The 21620-nt window shown below is 33.7% G+C and overlaps 1 protein-coding gene across 1 annotated transcript in view; it reads right to left on the reverse strand.

Annotated features, from left to right (window-relative positions):
* Window positions 1-21620, reverse strand: part of LOC126882077 (cytochrome P450 4C1-like) — a 67928-nt gene that overhangs the window by 37370 nt on the left and 8938 nt on the right. Inside the window, exon 3 of the mRNA XM_050646906.1 lies at window positions 1972-2081. Within this exon, the coding sequence (XP_050502863.1) occupies window positions 1972-2081 (110 nt within the window). The remainder of the gene's footprint in view (window positions 1-1971; window positions 2082-21620) is intronic.

The raw sequence follows: 21620 nt of genomic DNA on the forward strand, positions 1-21620 counted from the left end.
TTTTTTCCCAATTTTCCCGTTTTTTCTCCGATGTGTTAAATCTCTACTCTGGAATAACAAATCAGGAAATTATAAAAACAGGGTATTGAGATAGAGAAGGCAATAAAGACCTCTTGTATCAGTATTAAATATTGCGGAACTTTCGGAAATTGACATTAAATTAAAAATAAACAGTATTCGAACAAGATATACAGTGTTGCAAAAAAGTCTGGCAACACGGTAATTTCTCGGAAACCGCTAAAACGATTTATATTTATAGATTTTGGTGGGTATGGGTCTTCTAATGCGGCCGATATTATAGTGGTAATTACATTTTTGTCAAATCTTCCGTTTTTCTGGAAATCTAATGAACTTTCTTATTTCAAACGGAACACCCTGTATATTTTTTGCGTTTTGAAGTCCTTAATAAATACTTATTATTTTTCATGTTATATTTCCTATACCTAAATGCCATAATTTCGGAGTTATTGCTAATACATTAAAAATAATTTTAACAAATTATGAACATCAATTTTTCCGGCCTGGGTATACAATATTTTAGGTTCTTTGGATCATTGGGAACAAAAAAGGTCCGTTGTAATTTTCCTATAAAGTTAATCGTTTCCGAGTTATTAACAATTTAAAACTGAAAAAAAAGTAACGATTTTTTAGGTTCAAAAACACAAGTAAAAAATATTATTTTTGAAACTACGAATTTCCTAAATTCAAGTTCAAACCTAATTTTATCAGATACCGATAAGAAATTTGGCCTTATTTCATTTTAAAATATTGTTTTTTAGTTGTTAATGCAGCCCGATTGCCCGTCCTCTCACATAGCTGATAGAAGATTTAGGCTTGAATTTAGGAACTTCTTAATTTCAAAAAATATTTTTTACTGGTGTTTTTGAACCTTGAAAATCGTCATTTTTCGTTTTTTTTTTTCAGTTTTAAATTGCATATAACTCGAAAACTATTAACTTTAGAGAAAAATTACAATCGACCTTTTTTGTTCCCAATGATCCAAAGAACCTAAAATAAGGTCTACACGGGCCAAAAAAATTGAATTTTATAATTTGTTTAAAAATTTTTTTTAATAAATGTAGCATTAACTCCGAAATTATGGCATTTAGGTATAGGGAATATAACATGAAAAATAATCAGTATTTCTTAAGGACTTCAAAACGCAAAAGATATACAGGGTCCATTTGAAATAAGAAAGTTCATTAGATTTCCAGAAAAACAGAAGACTTGACAACAATGTAATTACCACTATAATATAAAATCTATAAAAAGTGTTCTAGCGGTTTTCGAGAAATTACCGTGTTGCCAGACTTTTTCGCAACCTTGTATATGCCAGAACTACTAACATTCGTTGATGATTTGGTATATTATTTTTGCAAATTCATAATGTAAATGTCGTAGAAGTTGCATCAATTGTTTGTTATTTTCATTGAGTTTTAGCTTTATAAAATCCACGAGGAAAATAAACTTCCTGTAGCTGGCTGTATACCATAAATCACAAAAATACTAGATTTGTTGTAAAAGGTATATTTTAAAATATCCTAAATAAGGGTCACATTGAGACAAAACGTTTTCGGATTAAGAAATCCATCATCAGTGTTCTAATAGCCAAAAAATAGCATGCCTGAACCACCAAAATGTGTTGGGTAAAAACCCTTTAAATGTGAACGGTTATGTTACGTTACATATTTATTGTATAATGGTTAAATGATGTTCCAGATATGCCTGGATGTTACCCAGGGCAACACAGGACTCTTCACACGTGGTTGGATTTTTTTTTTGGAGAAATAAAACCTCACATATTGGATTTCATTGTCCAACTGACAACTGATTGAGTTGTCAACGTTTTGTATTAATGTGACCCTTATTTAGGGTATTTTAAAATATACCTTTTACAACAAATCTAGCATTTTTTTAGCTTTATGTCGAACAATATTGGGTTTATTTATATAAACGTGTTTAGGTACTTACCTCAACGTCTTCAGGATGCATTACAATCACTGCTGCTATATCGAACGACCATAACTTATAAATAGGAAACAAGTCAATCGCTCTTAGTCTCTCTCTTACAAATAATGATTCTAAAAAATAAGAGTAGAGTTATTTGAAATGAACTGAAACTACATAATAGCAAAAGTAAATAGATTTATTGGAAAAGTGTAAGGAAACTAATAAAAAACTACAAGATAAGGATAAGGGAGAAACGAGGTTTGAAACAGAACCACATAATATGTAGAAAAGTGAGTTCAAAAAACAAACGCTGAGGAAGCTTTTGGAAAACGTTTTTCTGAAAATAAAAATTATTGTGTGAGTAAGACAAGGGCTCCTTCAGTTCGCCATCGATACGGATCTTAGTATAATAGACACAATGTTTAAACCGCGACGTTTATCAACATGGACTTCACCTATCAACAATGACGATACAAAAACCAAATAGATTATATTCGTGTTACTAAACGATGGAGAAGCTCCGTAATCAATGTGAAGGCAAAACCAGATACAGACTGTGATTACGATTACAAAATGGTACAAGCAGTTAAAAAAAGAGAAACAAGAAAAGCATATGATGGAAATCCGGTGTAGAAGAAGAAGCAGTAAAATGAAAGAGCACAGATGAAGGCAGATTAATATAAAAATATACAGGGTGTTCCATTAAAAATAAAGCTTATGAACTATGAATGAATGGCTTGCACGAATTACCCCATTTAAATTTATGTTTAAAAAGCGCATATCAACGCTTCGACAGGCTTTCTCGACGTCTCACAGGCTTTCAATAGAGTATGGTACCCTGAACTGCTCTTTAAATTAAAAAATACTCTTTCGAGTAACTACTGCCTCATACTCAGTTCATATATATATATATATATATATATATATATATATATATATATATATATATATATATATATATACATATATATATATATACAGTGCTAGTCAAAAGTCCGTACCCCCCCTCGTATCTTTTGAACGGTTATACCTATAATAGTGAAATTTGGAGGGAGGAAATAAACGTACGTAAGCTTCTTAACTAGTTATGACAGGTGACGTAATTATGACAGATGACTTTACAGTGCCACTGTGACAGATAATTTTAAATGGGACCTTATGGCAAGTAATACCTCGTTTGGAAGGTATTGAAAATACCTATTCAGTCATACTAATTTTGTTTGAGTTTAAGCTAATTTTGATGAATAAATGAAATAAATATAAAATTGTAGTTTCGCATTTAATTAATAAAAATTCACAATTCCGCATATGATTACTTGTCAAAAAGGTTGACGTTGACGTAAAAACTACTAGAGAATTGAAAAACGTCAACTTTTTTAACAAAAAGACCATAGGCGGACATTTTAATTTTTATTAATTAAATGCGAAACTACAATTTTATATTAATTTAATTTATTCACCAAAATCAAATTCAACTAAAACCCAAAAAAATTAGTATGACTGAATAGGTATTTTGAATACCTTTCAAACGAAGTATCACTTGCCATAAGGTCCTATTTAATATTATCGGTCACAGTGGCTCTGTAACGTCATCTATCACTATTACGTCACCTGTCATGACTAGTTAAGAAGCTTACGTCCGTTTATTTCCTCCCTCCAAATTTCACTATTATAGGTATAACCGTTCAAAAGATACGAGGGGGGTATGGACTTTTGACTAGCACTGTATATATATATATATATATATATATACAAAAGATGTAAATCTTTGAAACACACTCAGTGATCAAAAGATCTAAGTTATTGGTTTACCGACCAAACGTAACTAAATCAAACAAATGAAATAGAGAATGTGGAAAAATCCCCTTACGAACAATTCACACATCCACCATTTCAGGTTCCACATTCTCTATTTCATTTGTTTGATATATATATATATATATATAAATGAAATAAAATGATTATTAATACAGAAATGTATGGAATGATGACCCTTCATCATTTTATATATTTCCAACTAAATTCACATTCACTTTACGAGTATTAGCCAATGATTTTGCTTATTTATTTTTATATATATATATATATATATATATATATATATATATATATATATATATATATATATATATATATATATGTATATATATATATCTAATAGAAGCTTCTCCGTTAGTCATAGTAGCGCTGAATCCACCATTTGTACCATCACTTTTTGGATCCACTACTTTTCCTGATATTCACAGCGGATTTACCAAAAACACACAATAACTACTACAATTGCATCCTTTGCAGATGACATAGCTGTATTATCAACTAGTGAGAATCCAGTAGATGTCTCTTCTCATCTTCAAACCCACCTAAGCCTACTCGCAGAATGGTACAATCAATGGAGAATTAAAATCAATGAAAAAAGGTCAGTATAATAAGTAACATTTACCACCCGCCGGGAAATCTGTCCTCCTATATTTTTGTAATGGAGATGTTAAGATTTCGAATATAAAATAACATACAGAATGTTCCATTTAAAAAAAAAACATAAGTTTGGTCTGCCACTATGTTATCGAACACCCTGTAATATTCTAATTAATTTTGAAATGTGAAGCTCAAAGTTGGCTACAATTTTTGTTAGTAACTTTTATTGCTATCTATTACTGTAACGGATCTACTATAGTAGATTAAGTAGATATAGTAAAGCTTAAGCTTTACCCACTAATCAATCACCCCGTAGAAGTTTTTCTTCTTCTTCTTCTTCTTCTTTTATGTAGACATGACTCTGTCTGTTTTTCAATGTGCCTCTAGTAAGTTGTCATTCCATCTTTTTCGTGGTCTTCCTATTGGGAAACCGTCTCTTGCCGTCCTTACTACTCTATTTGTTGTCATTCGGCTTATGTGGTCGTTCCATTCTACTCTTCTATATTTCATCCAGTTATTAATGTTGTCCACCTTGCATATCTGTCGTATATCTGCACTTCTAGCTCTATCCCACAGTGTCTTACCATCGATTTTTCGCAGTGTTTTCATCTCTGCTGTTTCTAGCATTATTTTTGTCCTTTCTGTATCCGGTCGTGTTTCTGTCGAGTATGTCATTAATGGTCTGATGACTGTTTTGTAAATTCTGCCTTTCACTTCTTTTCCGATTTTTTTATTTTTCCATATTGTTTCATTCAGGCAACCTGCGGCTCTGTTTGCTTTATTCACCTGATCTTCCACTTCTGTTTCGAGCTTTCCGTAGCTAGACAGTGTGATGCCTAGATATTTAACTTCATGACTTGTTCTATTATTTGTCCCTCCAGCTCTCATTTACACCTTATAGGGGAGTGCATATAGATTTTCACTTCGGAAAAAATCAAACAAGATATAGCCCAGTAAATGAACGGGAAATACGGCGATACCGTGTAATTTTAAGGGGCAGCACCGAATTGCATAAAAATTAGGATTTAGGCTCTACTGACCCTCCACTTCAAAGTTGAATTTGTGTCGTCGGTTGCTTTTTATTTTTTAGGGGAGGAAACAACCCCTATTATAAAAAAATCGTATAATTGTAAATTAAAGCGGGTAATTGATTCAAATCATATTTTAATAAAATGAAGGAATGTCAATTAACATGAAATAACATAGTTTAAGATTTTGTCACAGTTTAACCCTTAAATTTCACCCCCTAGAATAGTTACAATTCAAACAAACAATGTAATTGAATACCATGTCGTTACTGATTTGCATTCAAATTTGGATTTAGGTTATACTTACCTTTTATTTCAAAATTTGAATACTGCCGTTAGTTGATTTTAATTTTTTAGGGGTGAAAACTACCCCTATGATAAAAAAATCATATAATTGTAAATTCAAGCAATTTGGAATTATCTAATTATACGGTCACATTAAACTTAGATTCCTTTACTGATTAAATTTTTTGCCACATAATTTCTACCGTTATAAAAATGACCCCTTGAGAAGAAATTCTAATAGTTACATTGTGTATACAGTGTGGGCCAAAGAAAACAGTCCACCTCGATATTTGGCAGTATTTATTAGATTTTAACGAAATGACGAAACAGGTTGATTTTTGATCTAATGGGGACACATTTTTACGGTACATACATCTGTCATTTGTCAACTCCCTCCCTTCCACTTCCTCCACCCCTTATCTTTACATAGGGAATAGGACTCGTGTGGTAGCGCATTTGAAAGGTTATTTAACTCTCCATTCAGTAATGTAAACATTAACATAATTACGGAGTTCAATTGCTTGAATTATACATTATAAATTCGATGACTAAAATGATACTGCCAATATTTATGAGTTGCGTTGCTTCGACAACTTTATTGGAAGATAGTCCTTTCCTCTGTAAATCAACTTTAACTTTTGTAGTAAAAATTGTAGTATTTGATCAAAATTCTCGTGTTAGTTATCTCATAATAAGTCACGAGGGAAAAACCAGGAAAATAAACCTTATTATACTAACCCGGCATGGTAAGTATTTGGCCTTACATTTAGTTTACTCTCAAAATTCACTACAAACTCTGATTTTATATGTAAGTTATTTTAAAAGATAAATGTATCCTCAATATGTTATGGACTTGAGATGTTGTTATGAACAACGAAATAACAAAAACCATAGATAAATATCTTTTAAACTATCTCATATAATAGTACAAAATCCTTTATTTTAAGAGAAAAGATATCAAGGAGAATCCAAAAATGCAAAAATATACAGAGTATTCCATTTAAAAAAAACATAGGTTTGTATAAAAAAAAATATATTTAGGGTATGGTCCTATCTGTGCCCCGACTTTATCTAAATAACTTTTTTCGTATCTCTTACTACAAACGAGTAATTGGACTTCCTCGCACTAATGCCCCATCCTGTATGTTGTTGGTTTTTTACTCATAACTAGGTTACTTTTTAAGCTATAAATTGCTAAAAAAACCAATTTGTAGGTTTTTCTAAGGGCAATAAGAGTACTTAAATATATTTTTTTAATCCCTTATTTTTTAAAAGAGTTTGAGTTAAAAGGGCTTGAACGAGTTGCTAATCACCAGGGTATGCAAATTTTGAACAGCCATATCTTACCCAATTTTTATCTTACATAAAATTAAAAAAAAACGGATTGTTTATGCGAGTAAAAACTATATTTTTTTTACTGTTTGAGATTCTTCGTAACACTAATACTTTTGAAGTTATTTTGAAAAGAGTGTAATTTTTCCAAAATTACAAAAAAAAGTTTTTTTAATAGAAAACCAAATTTTTCCAAAAATAAGCACTTCAAACCGGTCAAACTTACAGATCATATTAGCAATACATATATAAAGTAAATGGTAAAGCAGTAACGATTAATTTCATTTGGCATGTTAAATAGGGGGAGATTTTCACGACTTATTATATATAAAAAAAAATACGGGCCAACGTTATTTTGAGCGCAACTCGCATAATTTTGATGCTACAAACTTTTATGAAAAATAAAAATATATATATTTTTAGACGCTTTAAATGAGTATTTATGAGTTTTCTGTGAAAAGTGCTTCATTTTTTGGTTACTTCAGCTTGAAACATTCGATTCGGAATTTTACGAGTAAGAACGTATTTTTCATGATATACAACTTTGCTTCTTCTGGGTTTATAGTCCAAGTGACATTTTGTTCCTTTTTTTACAGGCTACATTTTTTCTAAGAATATTTTTTTCGATAAAGTACTTACTTTTTTAGTTATTTGAGAAACACTGCCAGAAAACGTGTTTTTTTTGTTGAAAAATGCACATTTTCACTCGCAAATAACTCGAAAAGTATTAAAGCAGTTAAAAAACCTTATAGAACAAAAGTTGCTTAGAATTAGTCAATTTATCCATTTTCAGACTTATTTTAAACATATGTTTTTTCACCCCCGAGAAGGGGTAAATTTCACCCCCCAAGTAAAAGCAACCAACGGCGCAATTTCAACTTTGAAATATAGGGTAAGTAGAACCTAAATCCAAATTTTCAAGCAAATCCGTCTTGCCCCTGAAAATTACACGCCAAACCGGTCATTTACTGGGCTAAAAGAACTTTTTGTAGTTTCATTAAGAAATGTTTAATAAACAACATATCAAAAAGTTCTACTCGAGAAGTGGGTGCTTCATTTTTTATTAAACAAATGAACTAAATGAACAAAATGATTAGATAATTTTTTAAATAACTCCGAAAATAAAAATTTTAGACAAAAACTGACTTGACCATTGAAAAATTCAGAAAATTTTACAAAAAAAAACCTTATATAAAGAATTTTCTAAAATTAAATCTGTATCTTCTATCATTTTTTATTGATAACGCTAAAGTCACCCTTCTCACAAACATTGGCGTACTGTAAACTAACGTACGGCGAAGTGCGCGGTTGAGTTATTTTAATGTAATTCTTTAACTAATGGATCAAATGAAATTTTATAAATTGAACATCAAAGAAGAATAATTAAGCTATCTTATGGTTATAATAGAAAGAAATAAAATGTATGGGCATAAGTACGGTGTGGGCGGAAAGTGAGCATTAAATGAATTTTGTTTAAAAATGTGTAACTAATACAATTTTTCTTATAAAACTCTCAATTTTGCACAACTTACCTTTCAAGCTTCTTATTAAATGATGTTTCATTCAAAAAAAGTCTCAAAAATTTAATTCAAAATGATATGACGTCTCAAAAAATGTAATTTTTGAAATCTTCGTAGTATTATAGAATTACTACCACTTTAAGACGGTATTACTCAAGTTTGAACAGATCTGTTACAGTTTTGTAAGTACTTTTTTAAAGCTTAGCATGCAATCTTTAAAATGCACTGAATTATTTTACTTTAGAAATAAAATAAACTATTTCTTTTTAAGAAAATTAAGAAAGATAACAAAAATGTAATACAAAAACCGAAAATTACCAGCTAAAAAAATGTTTATACAAAGTGATCAAAACTTTTTGCTGTAAAACTTAGATACCTAAAATACATTTAATAATAAGCTTCAACAATAATAAATGTTCAGCAAAAAAAGCAGCATTTTCTTAGCTCTTATACAGTGTGTCTGCGTAACTTGGAACCTATTGATAACTTTTTTATTATCAGTTTTAGGAAAAAAGTTATTCTTTATAAAATACCCTGCATTGTATCTAAGATGAAATCATCAAATATCAAATTTAATTAATGTTATACGAGGTATGTCAAAAAATATGAATTTCACTCAAGAATAAAGTACCTTTACATTTCACAATATCGAAAATTGTTTTTAAGAAAAGTGGTTTGAAATTAAAAAAATTGTTTTAGTGTATAATTACATCCATCTAATTAAAATATTGTGAATAATAAAGGCACTTAACTTAAGAAAAATTCATATTTTTTACATACCTCGTATAAAATTTAAAAAGTTTGATATCTGATGGTTGTATCTTATATTTTAGACCAGGGAGAGCATTTTATGAAGAATAACTTTTTTCGTAAAAGTGATAATAAAATAGTTATCATAATTGTAGTAAAATGATGATGAATATCCGTAATTTGAGAAAAAATTGAAAATTTTTTTCGATTAGAATGATGTAATTGTATATTTAGACATAGTTTCTAATTTCAAACAACTTTTCATAATAGCATTTTTTGATATTCTGAAATATAAAAGTACTTTACTCTTAACCGAAATTCATATTTTTGACATAACTCGTATAAAATTGATAAAATTTGATATCTGATGGTTGAGTTTTAGATTTTTGACTATCCAGAGCATTTTATTAAGAATGACTTTTTCGTAAAATTGATAATAAAAAAGTTTTCCATGTGGTTCCTAGCTACGCAGACACACTGTATAAGAGCTTCTGTATAAGAATTTTCAAATTGCAATGCCATATTCGGACTCAGCATAATCAAAAACAAAATAGAAACATATTTGATCAAAGTAAAATGATGAATTTTTAACGATATTTTTAAAATTATTTATACAAAACAATTGTTATTGTTTAAACAATTAATAAACACTTAGCGGCCAAATCTGCGAGTAAAACTTTTTACTTTAACATGTATATAAACTAACAAAATAAGTTTTAAAGAAATATAAGCTTGCTTGAATTTTTCCGAAACAATGCATGTTTTCGTTCTAATTGCACTCCCCTATTATTAGATCTGCTGTTATAACCATGCATTTAGTCTTTTTGGGAAAATTAACATGTTCAATTTTCTAGCGGTTATATTAAATTCGTGCAGTGTACGTTGTAAATTATCTTCACTTTGAGAGATTAGTATTGCGTCGTCTGCATAGCAGATTATTTTAAGTTGTTTTTCTCCCATTTGGTATCCTTTTTTTGTTCTCCCTGTCTTATCCCATTGCCAGCTTCAATTGGTCAGTTAGTTCGTCATCTACTTTTACTTTTATTGTGTTGTTCTGGTAGATATTTTCGATCGTTTTAATTATTCCTAGAGGTACCTCTCTTGCGTACAATAAATGGATAACGTCCTTTAATTTGACCCTGTCAAATGCCTTCTTAAGGTCCACGAAACATAAGTAGGTATGCCGGTTTGTTGTATTCTAATGATTTTTCTTGAAAAAAGTCAACTAAAAAGCAAAAAAATAAAAAAAATTGAAAAAATCTAACACATTCGTTAAAGAAAAGCGTGGTGCGTTTTCATCGAATAAACGGTTTTCGCCCCACGCTTTTCTTTAACGAATGTGTTAGATTTTTTCAATTTTTTTTTTATTTTTTTTTTGCTTTTTAGTTGACTTTTTTATATTTTTAATTTTAGTCACTGGTAACTAAAGAAAAGCGTTTCTTAAAAAAAATTTTCATATTTTTTATTTTTTACTTTTTAGTCTTACACTTTTCAAACATTAAAATATATCGTCATGTTTATTAAAATATACAGGGTGAGTCACCACTAACGGGACGGAAGATTACAGCGAGATGGTAAAAGATTTGTAAAAAATTTTAAATTAATAGTTTGTAAATTGATAAAAGCTACATTTTAAAATTATTTTGAAATATACAGGGTGTCCCAATAAATGGCGACGTATCAAAGTTATATTTTTTCTTATGGAACACCCTATATTTTAATGTATTTTTTAATTGTTCGCAACAACTAAGGTATAGTTTTATAAGGCTTCCCTATACCTATGTACAGAGTGTTCTGAGTTATGTTGACTTTTCTTAAAATTTAAAGTTTTAAAAGAAGGCTTATTCTCAAGTTATGTAAGACATTATAACAAATTACTTTTACATTTAAATAGTTGGATACTGGTTAAATGTATTCCATTATTGATTATTACGCATTTATTTACAGTGTTCAAAATTTACAGTTTCATTATTAAATTATTCAATATGTTATATTATGTTTATTTTAAATGGAGCACCATGTATATTAATAAATAATTATACTAAACAGATTTCCCTCTTTCGAATGGTGTATGGATGTCCTATACCTAGGTCTCATAGTTTTTGCGTAATCTGCAATTATTTAAATTCTTAATCTGTAAATCGATTTAAAAACAAAAGATGTAATTAATTAATGTCATTGTATGACATTGTCATTTTATGACAATACGGTCTGGTAATTATCAAAAATATAAACATCCGTGTATGATATCAAAATTTAATTGTTCCTAAAAATGAACAATCACGCTATCTACGAAAGCCACCTAGGTCCCCAGGATTGACAAAGATGGATTTTTTAAATGGATTTACAATTAAAAATATTGTATATGCTACACTTCCTACTACTCCAGATAATATTATGAAATTAAGAATTTCGAACGCTTTTTCGTCTATAAATAACACCACCTATGTTAAATAATGTAAGCAAATAATTTGAAGATAAAATCGCTTGTTGTATTGCACAAGAAAACAAATATTTTGAACATCTTTTACATAACTGATAATTTTTTACTTATAGTAAGTTGTGGTTCATTTTGTATTATTTATGTATTTGTTTTAATAAAATTTTTTATTTCGTGATGTATTTAATTATTTTCAACAACGAAAAAATTTATTTTACAAATCAGCAACTAAAAGTTTACATTTTTATTTACAACTGCACTCGTTTATACCAACTATGATAAGATGATGGGTTTAAAAATCGAGAGTAACTCTAAAATAAATATTTTTAAATCGATTTACCGTTTAAGAAAATTGTAAATTACGCAAAAGCTATGACTCCTAGCAATCCTAGTTATAGAACATCCATATACCATTCGAAAGAGGAACCTGTGTTTAGTATAATAATTTATTAATATACGATGTTCTATTTAAAATAATCATCATATGACACATTGACTAACCCAATAATGAAACTGTAAATTTTGTACACCCTGTACATAAATGGGTAATATCAATCATGAAATACATTAATTATAATATAATTAAGAGACCGTACTGTCATAAAATGACAATGCGATACAATGACATTAATTAACTACATTATCCAGATTTAGCCATACGGCTCACACTCCCTCTAAGGGGAAAATTGACTCATCCCAGATACCTACGGTATCAAAAGGATTGAGCTCTGGTGGGACTCTTTCCGTGTTATCGAGCCCTAGGTGACGTGGAATGCAGGTGTATCTCCCAAAAATTTTCGTACACTTCTGGCCGTCGCAAGTAGTACAGCTTTCTGCATGGTCTTATAAAGATGTTCATTGAGACCCAGCTTTTTTATGCTTTCGAGGAGGGTCTTCGGAATGACTCCAGTAGTAGACATAACAATAGGTATCGTCTGGGTACTTTGCATTCTCCATTGTCTCCGTATTTGAATTTCCAGATCTCTATACTTGGCGATCTTTTCAGTAAATTTACTACGTAGATTATTGTTGTTAGGTATCGCCACATCAATTAGTGTTGTTTGTCTTGTTAATTTATTAACTAGTACGAGATCTGGTCTATTATGTGCCACTGTTTGGTCTGTGAGCACACTGCGGTCCCAGTATAGCTTGTAGTTGCCATCCTCAAGCATACTCTCAGGAACGTATTGATAATATGGGAGATGGTCCGTTTGGAGAAGTCCCAGCTTGTTAGCTATCTCTTGATGAAGGATTTTTCCCACTCCGTCATGCCGTTCCTTGTATTCAGTTGCAGCAAATGCCTGGCAGCCCCCTGTAATATGTTGGATGGTTTCTTGGGCTTGACATCCATATCGGCATCTGTCGTTTTGAACCTGAGGGTCTTTGACGATATATTTCAGGTAATTTCTGGTTGGTATAACCTGATCCTGAATGGCCAGTAATGAACCCTCCGTTTCAGAGAACATCTTTCCTGATGTCAACCAATAGTTCGACGCTGTATTGTCGACATAGTCTTGGCTGACCTCATTGGGATGTCGCCCGTGCAGAGGTTTACCCATCCAGGCGCGCAGTTTTTCGTCCTTAGTAAGGTGGTTTAAGCGCGTTTCTGGTTCCCTCAGTTTGATCGGTGTTGTGTCATCTACTGCGCAAATTGCGCGGTGTAGAGTAGATGTCTCAGCCTGCACCTGAAAATAAGTTCTTAAATTAGCAATTTGTTTATCTAATTGCTCACCTATATCCATAAGTCCTCTTCCTCCTAAATACCGGGGTAATGTCGTTCGTTCTACTGCACTTTTCGGGTGGTGTTTTTGTGCCTTTGTGAGGTGTGTTCGTACTTTTCGCTGAAGATTTTCTATATCCGTTTTTGTCCACTTAACAATACCAAATGAATAGCTAAGCGCGGAACAAGCGTAGGTGTTTAGTGCCTTAAACAAATTTTTACTGTTAAGCTGTGAACGAAGCAGCTGTTTTACCCTTCTTATAAACGCAGTAGTTATCTCAGTTTTCATTTGCTTATGGTCAATTTTCCGCGCCTGCTTTACTCCAAGATATTTGTACATATCGTTGTAGCCCATAGCCTCGATGTTCTGGCCATCTTGCATATCGAATCCACCGGGCTGTACCTTTCCTCTGACTATATTCAAAACACGGCACTTGTCTAGACCGAACTGCATACTAATATCATTAGAGAATGTTTCTACAGTTTTTAGCATCTCTTCTAGGTGTTCTCGAGTGGAAGCCATTAATTTCAAATCATCCATATACAACAGATGATTGAGCTTCGCTACCACAGTATTATTGCTTTTAATGCTAAAACCTGAGTCAGTGGAGTTTAATAGCTGGGAAAGGGGGTTCAAAGCTAAACAGAACCACAATGGACTCAACGAGTCTCCTTGAAACAGGCCCCGGTTGATTGCGATATTTTCGGTTTCGATATTGCTCTCACCAGGCATTTGGAGGTGAATTTTAGTCTTCCAATCTCTCATTATATGCCTTAAAAAGGTCACTATGTTATCATCGACTTTGTATATTTTCAATATATCTATTAGCCATTCATGCGGTACTCAATCAAAGGCCTTTTTATAGTCAATAAAAGCAGTAAAAAGGTTCCTTTTTTTAGTGAATGCCTGGTTAGAAATGACTGAGTCGATGATAAGCTGTTCTTTGCAACCCATGGAACCCTTAGCGCATCCTTTCTGTTGAGGCTCTATGATATTGTTTAGAGCACAATGTTGGTAGATACGCCGGGTTACACAGGATGTGACCAATTTATACAAAGTTGGAAGACAAGTAATTGGGCGGTACTTGGATGGATCTTGGGTGTTATTTTGATCCTTGGGTATTAAATAAGTAGTTCCCTGAGTTAGAAATGATGGTAATTCCTGCGGATTAGAAATAACATGATTAATTAATGTTGATAAGCACTCATGAATACTCCAAAACTTTTTAAGCCAGAAGTTCTGAACTCCGTCTGGTCCAGGAGATTTCCAGTTATGAAGCTCTTTGATGACATTTGAGACTTCTTCAGTCGTGAATGGTTCGTAGTTAGCAGTGACGTAGTGGTGACAGTTGTGCGTCGTATCTTCTATCCAGCCAGCATTGTTGTTAAAAACAGCTGGTGTGGAAAGTTGATTTCCCCAAAACTCATGAATTTCTTCTTGGCTTGGGTAAGACTTGTCGACACTTTCTACGGTGGAATTGAGTTTTCGGTAGAACGCCTTCTCAGAGTTCTCAAAAAGTTGTAACGTTTCAATCAGCCAATTGAACGCTACACCAAGCTCCGCTTGGTATTTGTCCCTCGGACTATATATTTCTAGAAGCGACCCTACTACCGTCAAGTCAATTAGTATTATACATCTCTTCGAAGCTATTTAATGCGATAAAAATTTGTACTAGCGCCCTTTTGCCATTGCCACGTAAATCAGGCACAATATTGGCATACATTATCGTGTTTGTGTGTAGGCCGTTAAACAATGGCCCCTACCTCGGGAAGAAGATTTTAATCAAGCACCTGGAAAAGAAAACCTTCTACCGCTACCTTGGAGAGCGAATTAGCTTACAACCGTATCCTGATGCAGTAGAATAAATTAAACAAGACAGCCCTACAGAGACAAGACAGCCCAACAACGTAGCCCTAGACTTCCTTTAACTACCGGCCACGACAAATTCTACAGGGATTGGGGACCTCCTTTAGGAACTGTAACGGAAGGACTTAAAGCTGAGTAAATTTTTACCTTTATAACTTTTGTACCGATTACCAGCGGGGTCTCGGTCACGGGCTTAGAAAATTAACTTGGTTATCAGTAATCAGTATACAATAAAAATGATTTTTGTTAAGTTTTTTTTATATTTCAATAAATAGCGTATTTAAAAATGATTAGGTAGACTTTTTATTTCCTGTACCTTTTCTGGGATGGGTGTGAAGGAAGAATGAACAGGGAACGAACCCAGGGCTGAGCAGTCGGGCAGAGCACCATTCTGATGGATGGAACGGTGGACGTTTTTCTTTTGAATATCCTAAGGGATGTTTGAGGAATTCCTCCCATCGTTTCTCCCAACAGTGTGGTGTTGCTTAATGCCCTGGTCTTGTTATGATCGGGATGTTACAAAATGGCGCCCAATAAAACCTGTTTATTCTTTCTCGCGCTTATCCTAGTCAGGATGCAGGAAATAGAAATTTACTTTTAAACTATATTGTGAATTTTATCGCTATAAATTTAAAAATATCTTAATTTTACAATTCCAATTTAAATCGTTAGTAGATATTAATATTCACTCTGCTGTTTTTGTCTATTTTCAACATTAATGGCTTAGCTTAAAATACTAGTTTTTACATTTTATTTTTCTTTGATAAATGTTCGTTTTGCTTAATTGCCTTTTGCCGGTATTAGCAATCTATATTTAATGATATCTATAAAATATTTTGTCGCTAATATTTATTATTGCGATACATTTTTAATGTGGTAATGTATTATAATATATACCGTTTGTCCCAAAAATACTAAATTTTCAGGACTTACATTTTCTTATGCTGAATTAATTTTATTTAACTATCTTTAAAACTATCTTTACTATTTTTAAATTTTACTCTCTTTAATTAATTTTGAATTGTAGTTACTATCGTTGTATTCTTTATTCTTCGCCCGCTGTGAATTTCTGTCTTTTTTCTTTTACAACTATCCTCTCAGATTTTTCAACTATCTTCTCGTTGTTAATCATGCCTCTCCCTTTCAATCCCAACCACCTAAAAACGGAGGAATTGGCCTACGAACTCACCATTAGAGGTTCTACAGTGCCCGAAAATGTTGCGGAGCGTAGGAAATCACTGAGAGGGTTGCTTACTGAAGAAAAGAAGACAGCCCCAGAATATAAGTTGACTCCGGCTTTTACGCAGGATGTCAAAGACGCTAAGAAAACGTACCAGGAGTTAAAAACTTTGGTCGAGGGTTTTACTGGTACTAGTGCAACTCCTAGCTATCGGACTATTTCCGATCGTTTTCACCATCTATCCGGAAGAGCACGTCGCATGGCCGCTTCAGATGAAAAGGAAGAGGAGACCAAGCAAAAATTTAAAATGGACGTATCCATCCTTTTTGGCGAGTTGGAGGAAAAACTGGGAAATCCTCAAGATGAAGAGGAGCATCAACACTTCTCTTCTACACCTATTGCCTCTCCTTCCTTTCTTACTGCGTCAAAACCTATTCCCGTGCACAAATGGGGAATAAGAAAATTTTCTGGGGGTACAAACCTCATCCCTTTTCTTGAACAACTTAATGTCTTAAAACACTCTAGAGGATGCAAGGATTCTGATCTTTTACTCTCCGCCGGAGATCTTTTCGAAGGCTCTGCCTTCACTTGGTGGCATAACCACTATTTAAAAAAGTCATTTGCTTCTTGGGATGAGTTAGTTTCAGCTTTGAAACAAACCTATCTACCTGACAACTACGATAGAGCCTTATGGGAACAAATTCGTACTAAACAGCAAGGTCCTGATGAGCCTTTTTTCTCTTTTATAGCCGATTGTGAGGCACTTTTCAATCGTCTTGAAAAAAATGTTTCAGAAGCGGAGCGAGTGGAAGAAATTAGGTTAGGCCTTCTTCCTGATTTTGTTATGGGTCTTGCTATGGTCAAAACCCCCACTGTTGCTGATCTCATTAATGCGTGTAAGTGCATAGAAACTTCTCGTGCAATTTGTTCTTCCCGTTCTAAGCAGTCCACTTCCTTACCTCAAAGATTCAGAGAAACATGTTCTTTGAACGTAATTTGCTGGAATTGCCGAACTAAAGGACACGTCTATCAGGATTGCCAATCCGAAGCTACTATTTTCTGTTACGGCTGTGGAAGACAGCGTGTTACAAAGGCGAGGTGTCCGAAATGTTCTAACGTTCAAAAAAACGACCATACTGGCGTCGCCATCAACCCGCCAGCACTATCTTCCACCCCACAACAAGGAAGACCCGCGGACCAACCCAGCGCACCCCGTCATTAACCGATGAATCTCTACCTTCACTTACAACTCTCTCTTCACCTGTTATCTCTGACGACCTAACTTTTTACCCAAATAACTTAAATTCAAACATATCTTCACCATCTCTTATTCCCTCTTCCCTCATTGTCAATCCACCTGTCTCTACCGTTACTCCAGTATCTTTGGCACATACGTCTCAAATCAGTCGAACTTTGTCTATAAATCCTCTTTTAAATGTTCGTGAACATGACAACCGTCCTTATCTTTCAGTCAGTATTTTAGACGACTCTATTTCTGCTCTTATTGACTCTGGTTCTAACGTGTCAATTTTTGGTTCTAAAGCCCTTTATCTATTAAAAAAATTTAAATTGCAGATTAGTTATGACGTTGCAATACACTTAACGACAGCTGACGGTAGCCTACAAGATGCCATTGGCTTTGTTCACGTTCCCGTTACTTTACAGAACACCACACATTCCTTAAAATTTTTAGTTGTTCCCTCCATATCACATAAAATCATCTTAGGTATGGATTTTATTCGTCTTTTTGGTTTATCTTTTAATTTTTCTGATTTTTCGTATAGCTCCAATAATTTTTCAACTTGCGTTATTAATACGATTTCTGATAGATGCACATTATCTCCTTCTCAACTCGCTCAATTAGATTCGATCATTTCTCTATTCAAAGAAATAGCTCCAGAGGACTCTATTGGTCGAACAACCCTTTATACTCACCACATCGACACCGGAAATGCAAAGCCAGTAAAACAAAGGCAATACCCTCTATCGCCTGCAATGCAGAAAATACTCAACGAAGGTGTTGACGAAATGCTGAAACTAAAGGTTATTCAACCCTTACACACTCCAACTCCTTGGATGAGTCCTCTATGGCTCGTTAAAAAGAAGAACGGCACACATCGCGTCTGTTTTGATGGTAGGAAGCTGAATTCTATAACTCTTCCGGACAGTTACCCAATGCCCCTTATCGACTCTATTATCTCTAAAGTTCGTGATGCTAGGTATATAACATCCATTGATTTACGACATGCTTTCTATCAAATTCCTCTCGACGAGGAGTCTAAGATCAAAACCGCTTTTTCTATTCCAAATCGTGGAGTATTTTGCTTTAATGTTCCTCCCTTTGGTCTAAATAATTCCGCACAAGCAATGTGCAGATTAATCGACATGGCAATCGGTCCCAAACTTGACCCCTATGTCTTTTACTACGTTGATGACATTATTGTGATGACTCCAGATTTTGAGACTCACCTTAAAGTACTCTCCTCGCTGTTTAGACAACTGAAACTTGCCAATTTGACCATCAATTTTGATAAATGTCAATTTCGTAGACCATCTCTTAAGTTCCTAGGATTCATTGTCGATGAAAAAGGTCTTAGAACAGATCCTGAAAAAATCGATTCTATTTTAGAATACCCTGTACCTCAGAATACCACACAGATCAGACGCCTTATCGGTTTGATCGGGTATTACCGTAGATTTCTCCCTAACTTTAGCTCTGTCTGTTCTCCAATTTCGGATTTGTTAAAAGGAAAAAAGAAAGGACAGCCCATATCATGGACTAAAGAGGCTGATTCAGCTTTTCATGAGATAAGAAACCTTCTCACTCGTGCTCCTGTTCTTGCTAGTCCTGATTTCTCAAAGAAATTTTATATTGCCTGCGATGCATGTGACTCTGGAATTGGGTCAGTCCTGTTTCAAAAAGAGGACGGTTTTGAGCACCCCATCGCTTATTTTAGCAAAACTCTCAACAAATGCCAACGCAAGTACAGCACGACCGAGAAAGAACTTTTGGCCATCCTTCTATCAGTCGAAAAATTTAGAGGTTATATCGAAGGCACAGTTTTTTGCGTAATTTCTGACCACGCTTCACTTCAGTGGCTTTTCACTATGAAAAACCCTTCTCCTCGTCTAGCTAGATGGATAATGAAGTTATCTTCTTATAAGTTTGACATAGTGCATCGTAGCGGTTCTCTTAATGTCGTTGCTGATTCCCTTTCCAGAATTCCAGAAAATGCCACAGAAGTTTCAGTTCTCAATCTGTCTAATCTCACTAGAGACAATTGGTATAACACCTTAATAAAGAAGGTTACCAATGACCCACATAAGTATCCTTCTCTTAAAGTTGAAAATAATATCTTATACAAGCATGTCTTCTCTCGTTCCAAATTCTGGGATTCCTCTCCGGATTGGAAAATATTTGTTCCCTCCCCACACAGAAAATCTATCCTCCATATGTACCACAACGAACCTACAGCAGGTCATTTAGGTGTATCCAAAACCCTTGGCAGAATTTCCGAATTGTACTATTGGCCTAAAATGAGGCAATATGTTTCAAAATATGTCTCTAAATGCAAAGTTTGCGCTTCGTGTAAATCATCAAATTTACCCCCAGCAGGCCGAATGGGTAAATACAGGGACATCAACTACCCCTTTCAGTTCCTCTCAGCTGACCTTCTAGGTCCTTATACTCGATCTAAGAAGGGTAATCGATATCTTTTGGTCGTTGTAGGTTGGTTCACCAAGTTTATCTTAGTACACCCCATGTCCTCAGCGACGTCTGCTGGCATCGTGAAATTTATTGAAAATCAGGTCTTCCTAATCTTCGGTGTCCCGCAGAATTTTGCTGCTGACAATGGCCCTCAGTTCATTTCTAAGGAATTTAAGGACCTTATGAAACGATACAATGTACAGAAAATCTGGTACAATGCCAGATATTTTCCCCAGATTAATCCAACTGAGAGGGTAAACAAAACTATCGTAACAGCTATTCGTTCTTTTATTCAAGACAACCATAAAGACTGGGATAAAGACATATTTAAGATAGCCCAGGCAATCAGGCTCGCTCAACATGATGTTACCAAATTTTCTCCCTCTTTCCTAACTTTTGCCAGGAATATTCCAACTGACGGTTCCTTTTACGGAAGCATTGAGGATAGGGCAAATAATTCGGTAAATATTAACAACAGTCTTTTCTCTCCCTTGCCGCCCGAAAACTTGACCCCTATCTTCGATGAAGTCCAAAAACGAATTCGTCATTCCTACACTACCAACAGGGATCGTTATAACTTACGTAGAAGGCCCTCTCCGACGACAGACCGAGACGCCCTCTCCGAGAACAGACGACAACAAGATCCAGAATGAACTTTTTACCAAACAGAATATTTAACATCTGGAATAACTTAGATGAAGACACCATATCGGCAACTAGTGTTAACATTTTTAAAAATAGACTTGATAATTCTTTATTTTCTTTGCAAGACTAAATGATTTTAGGACGGCATTATTTATTGTTTCAAAATTTTGTTTGAAATTGTAATCTTTAAAATTTTTATTAGTTTTATAACGATATTTTTCTTTGTTTTGAACATTATGGGAGCTTTACAGGATTGAATTGTTTTAGGGCGACATTGTTTTATTGTTTCAATATTTTTATTTGATGTTTGTTAATTTTTAACTTTATTCTTAATTTGTATTAGTTGTAAAATGATATTTCTCTTTGTTTTTGGGCATAATAGGAGCTCGCTCCTCTGCCCTTATTTGATTTATAATAATAATAATAATAATAATAATAATAATAATAATTATTATTATTCGTCGGTGGCAGGGTGTTGAGGAGGCGGGCCCCTGTCATACAATCAGCTACAGCCCAACCACAACCACAAGCGAGCCAAATAACAACAAGAGCTCTACCTGCCGAAGGTGCTGCGCTGGATCATCAGCCGGCGCTCACTCAAGCGGGACGACCGAGGCAGCGCATGAAATGGACTGTGTCCATCAACGAAAGCATTTTGCGCTTCTATTATAAGGTGACAAACCTCGGTCAAGAAACGATCGGCTACAGACAACAGCTGTATGCCGAATTTTGCAGGGAGTACCCAGATATTCAAGTATCGGAGCAAAGAGTATCAGATC

This window comes from Diabrotica virgifera, chromosome 3, assembly GCF_917563875.1.
Source record: "Diabrotica virgifera virgifera chromosome 3, PGI_DIABVI_V3a".
NCBI classification, from domain to species: Eukaryota; Metazoa; Arthropoda; class Insecta; order Coleoptera; family Chrysomelidae; genus Diabrotica; species Diabrotica virgifera.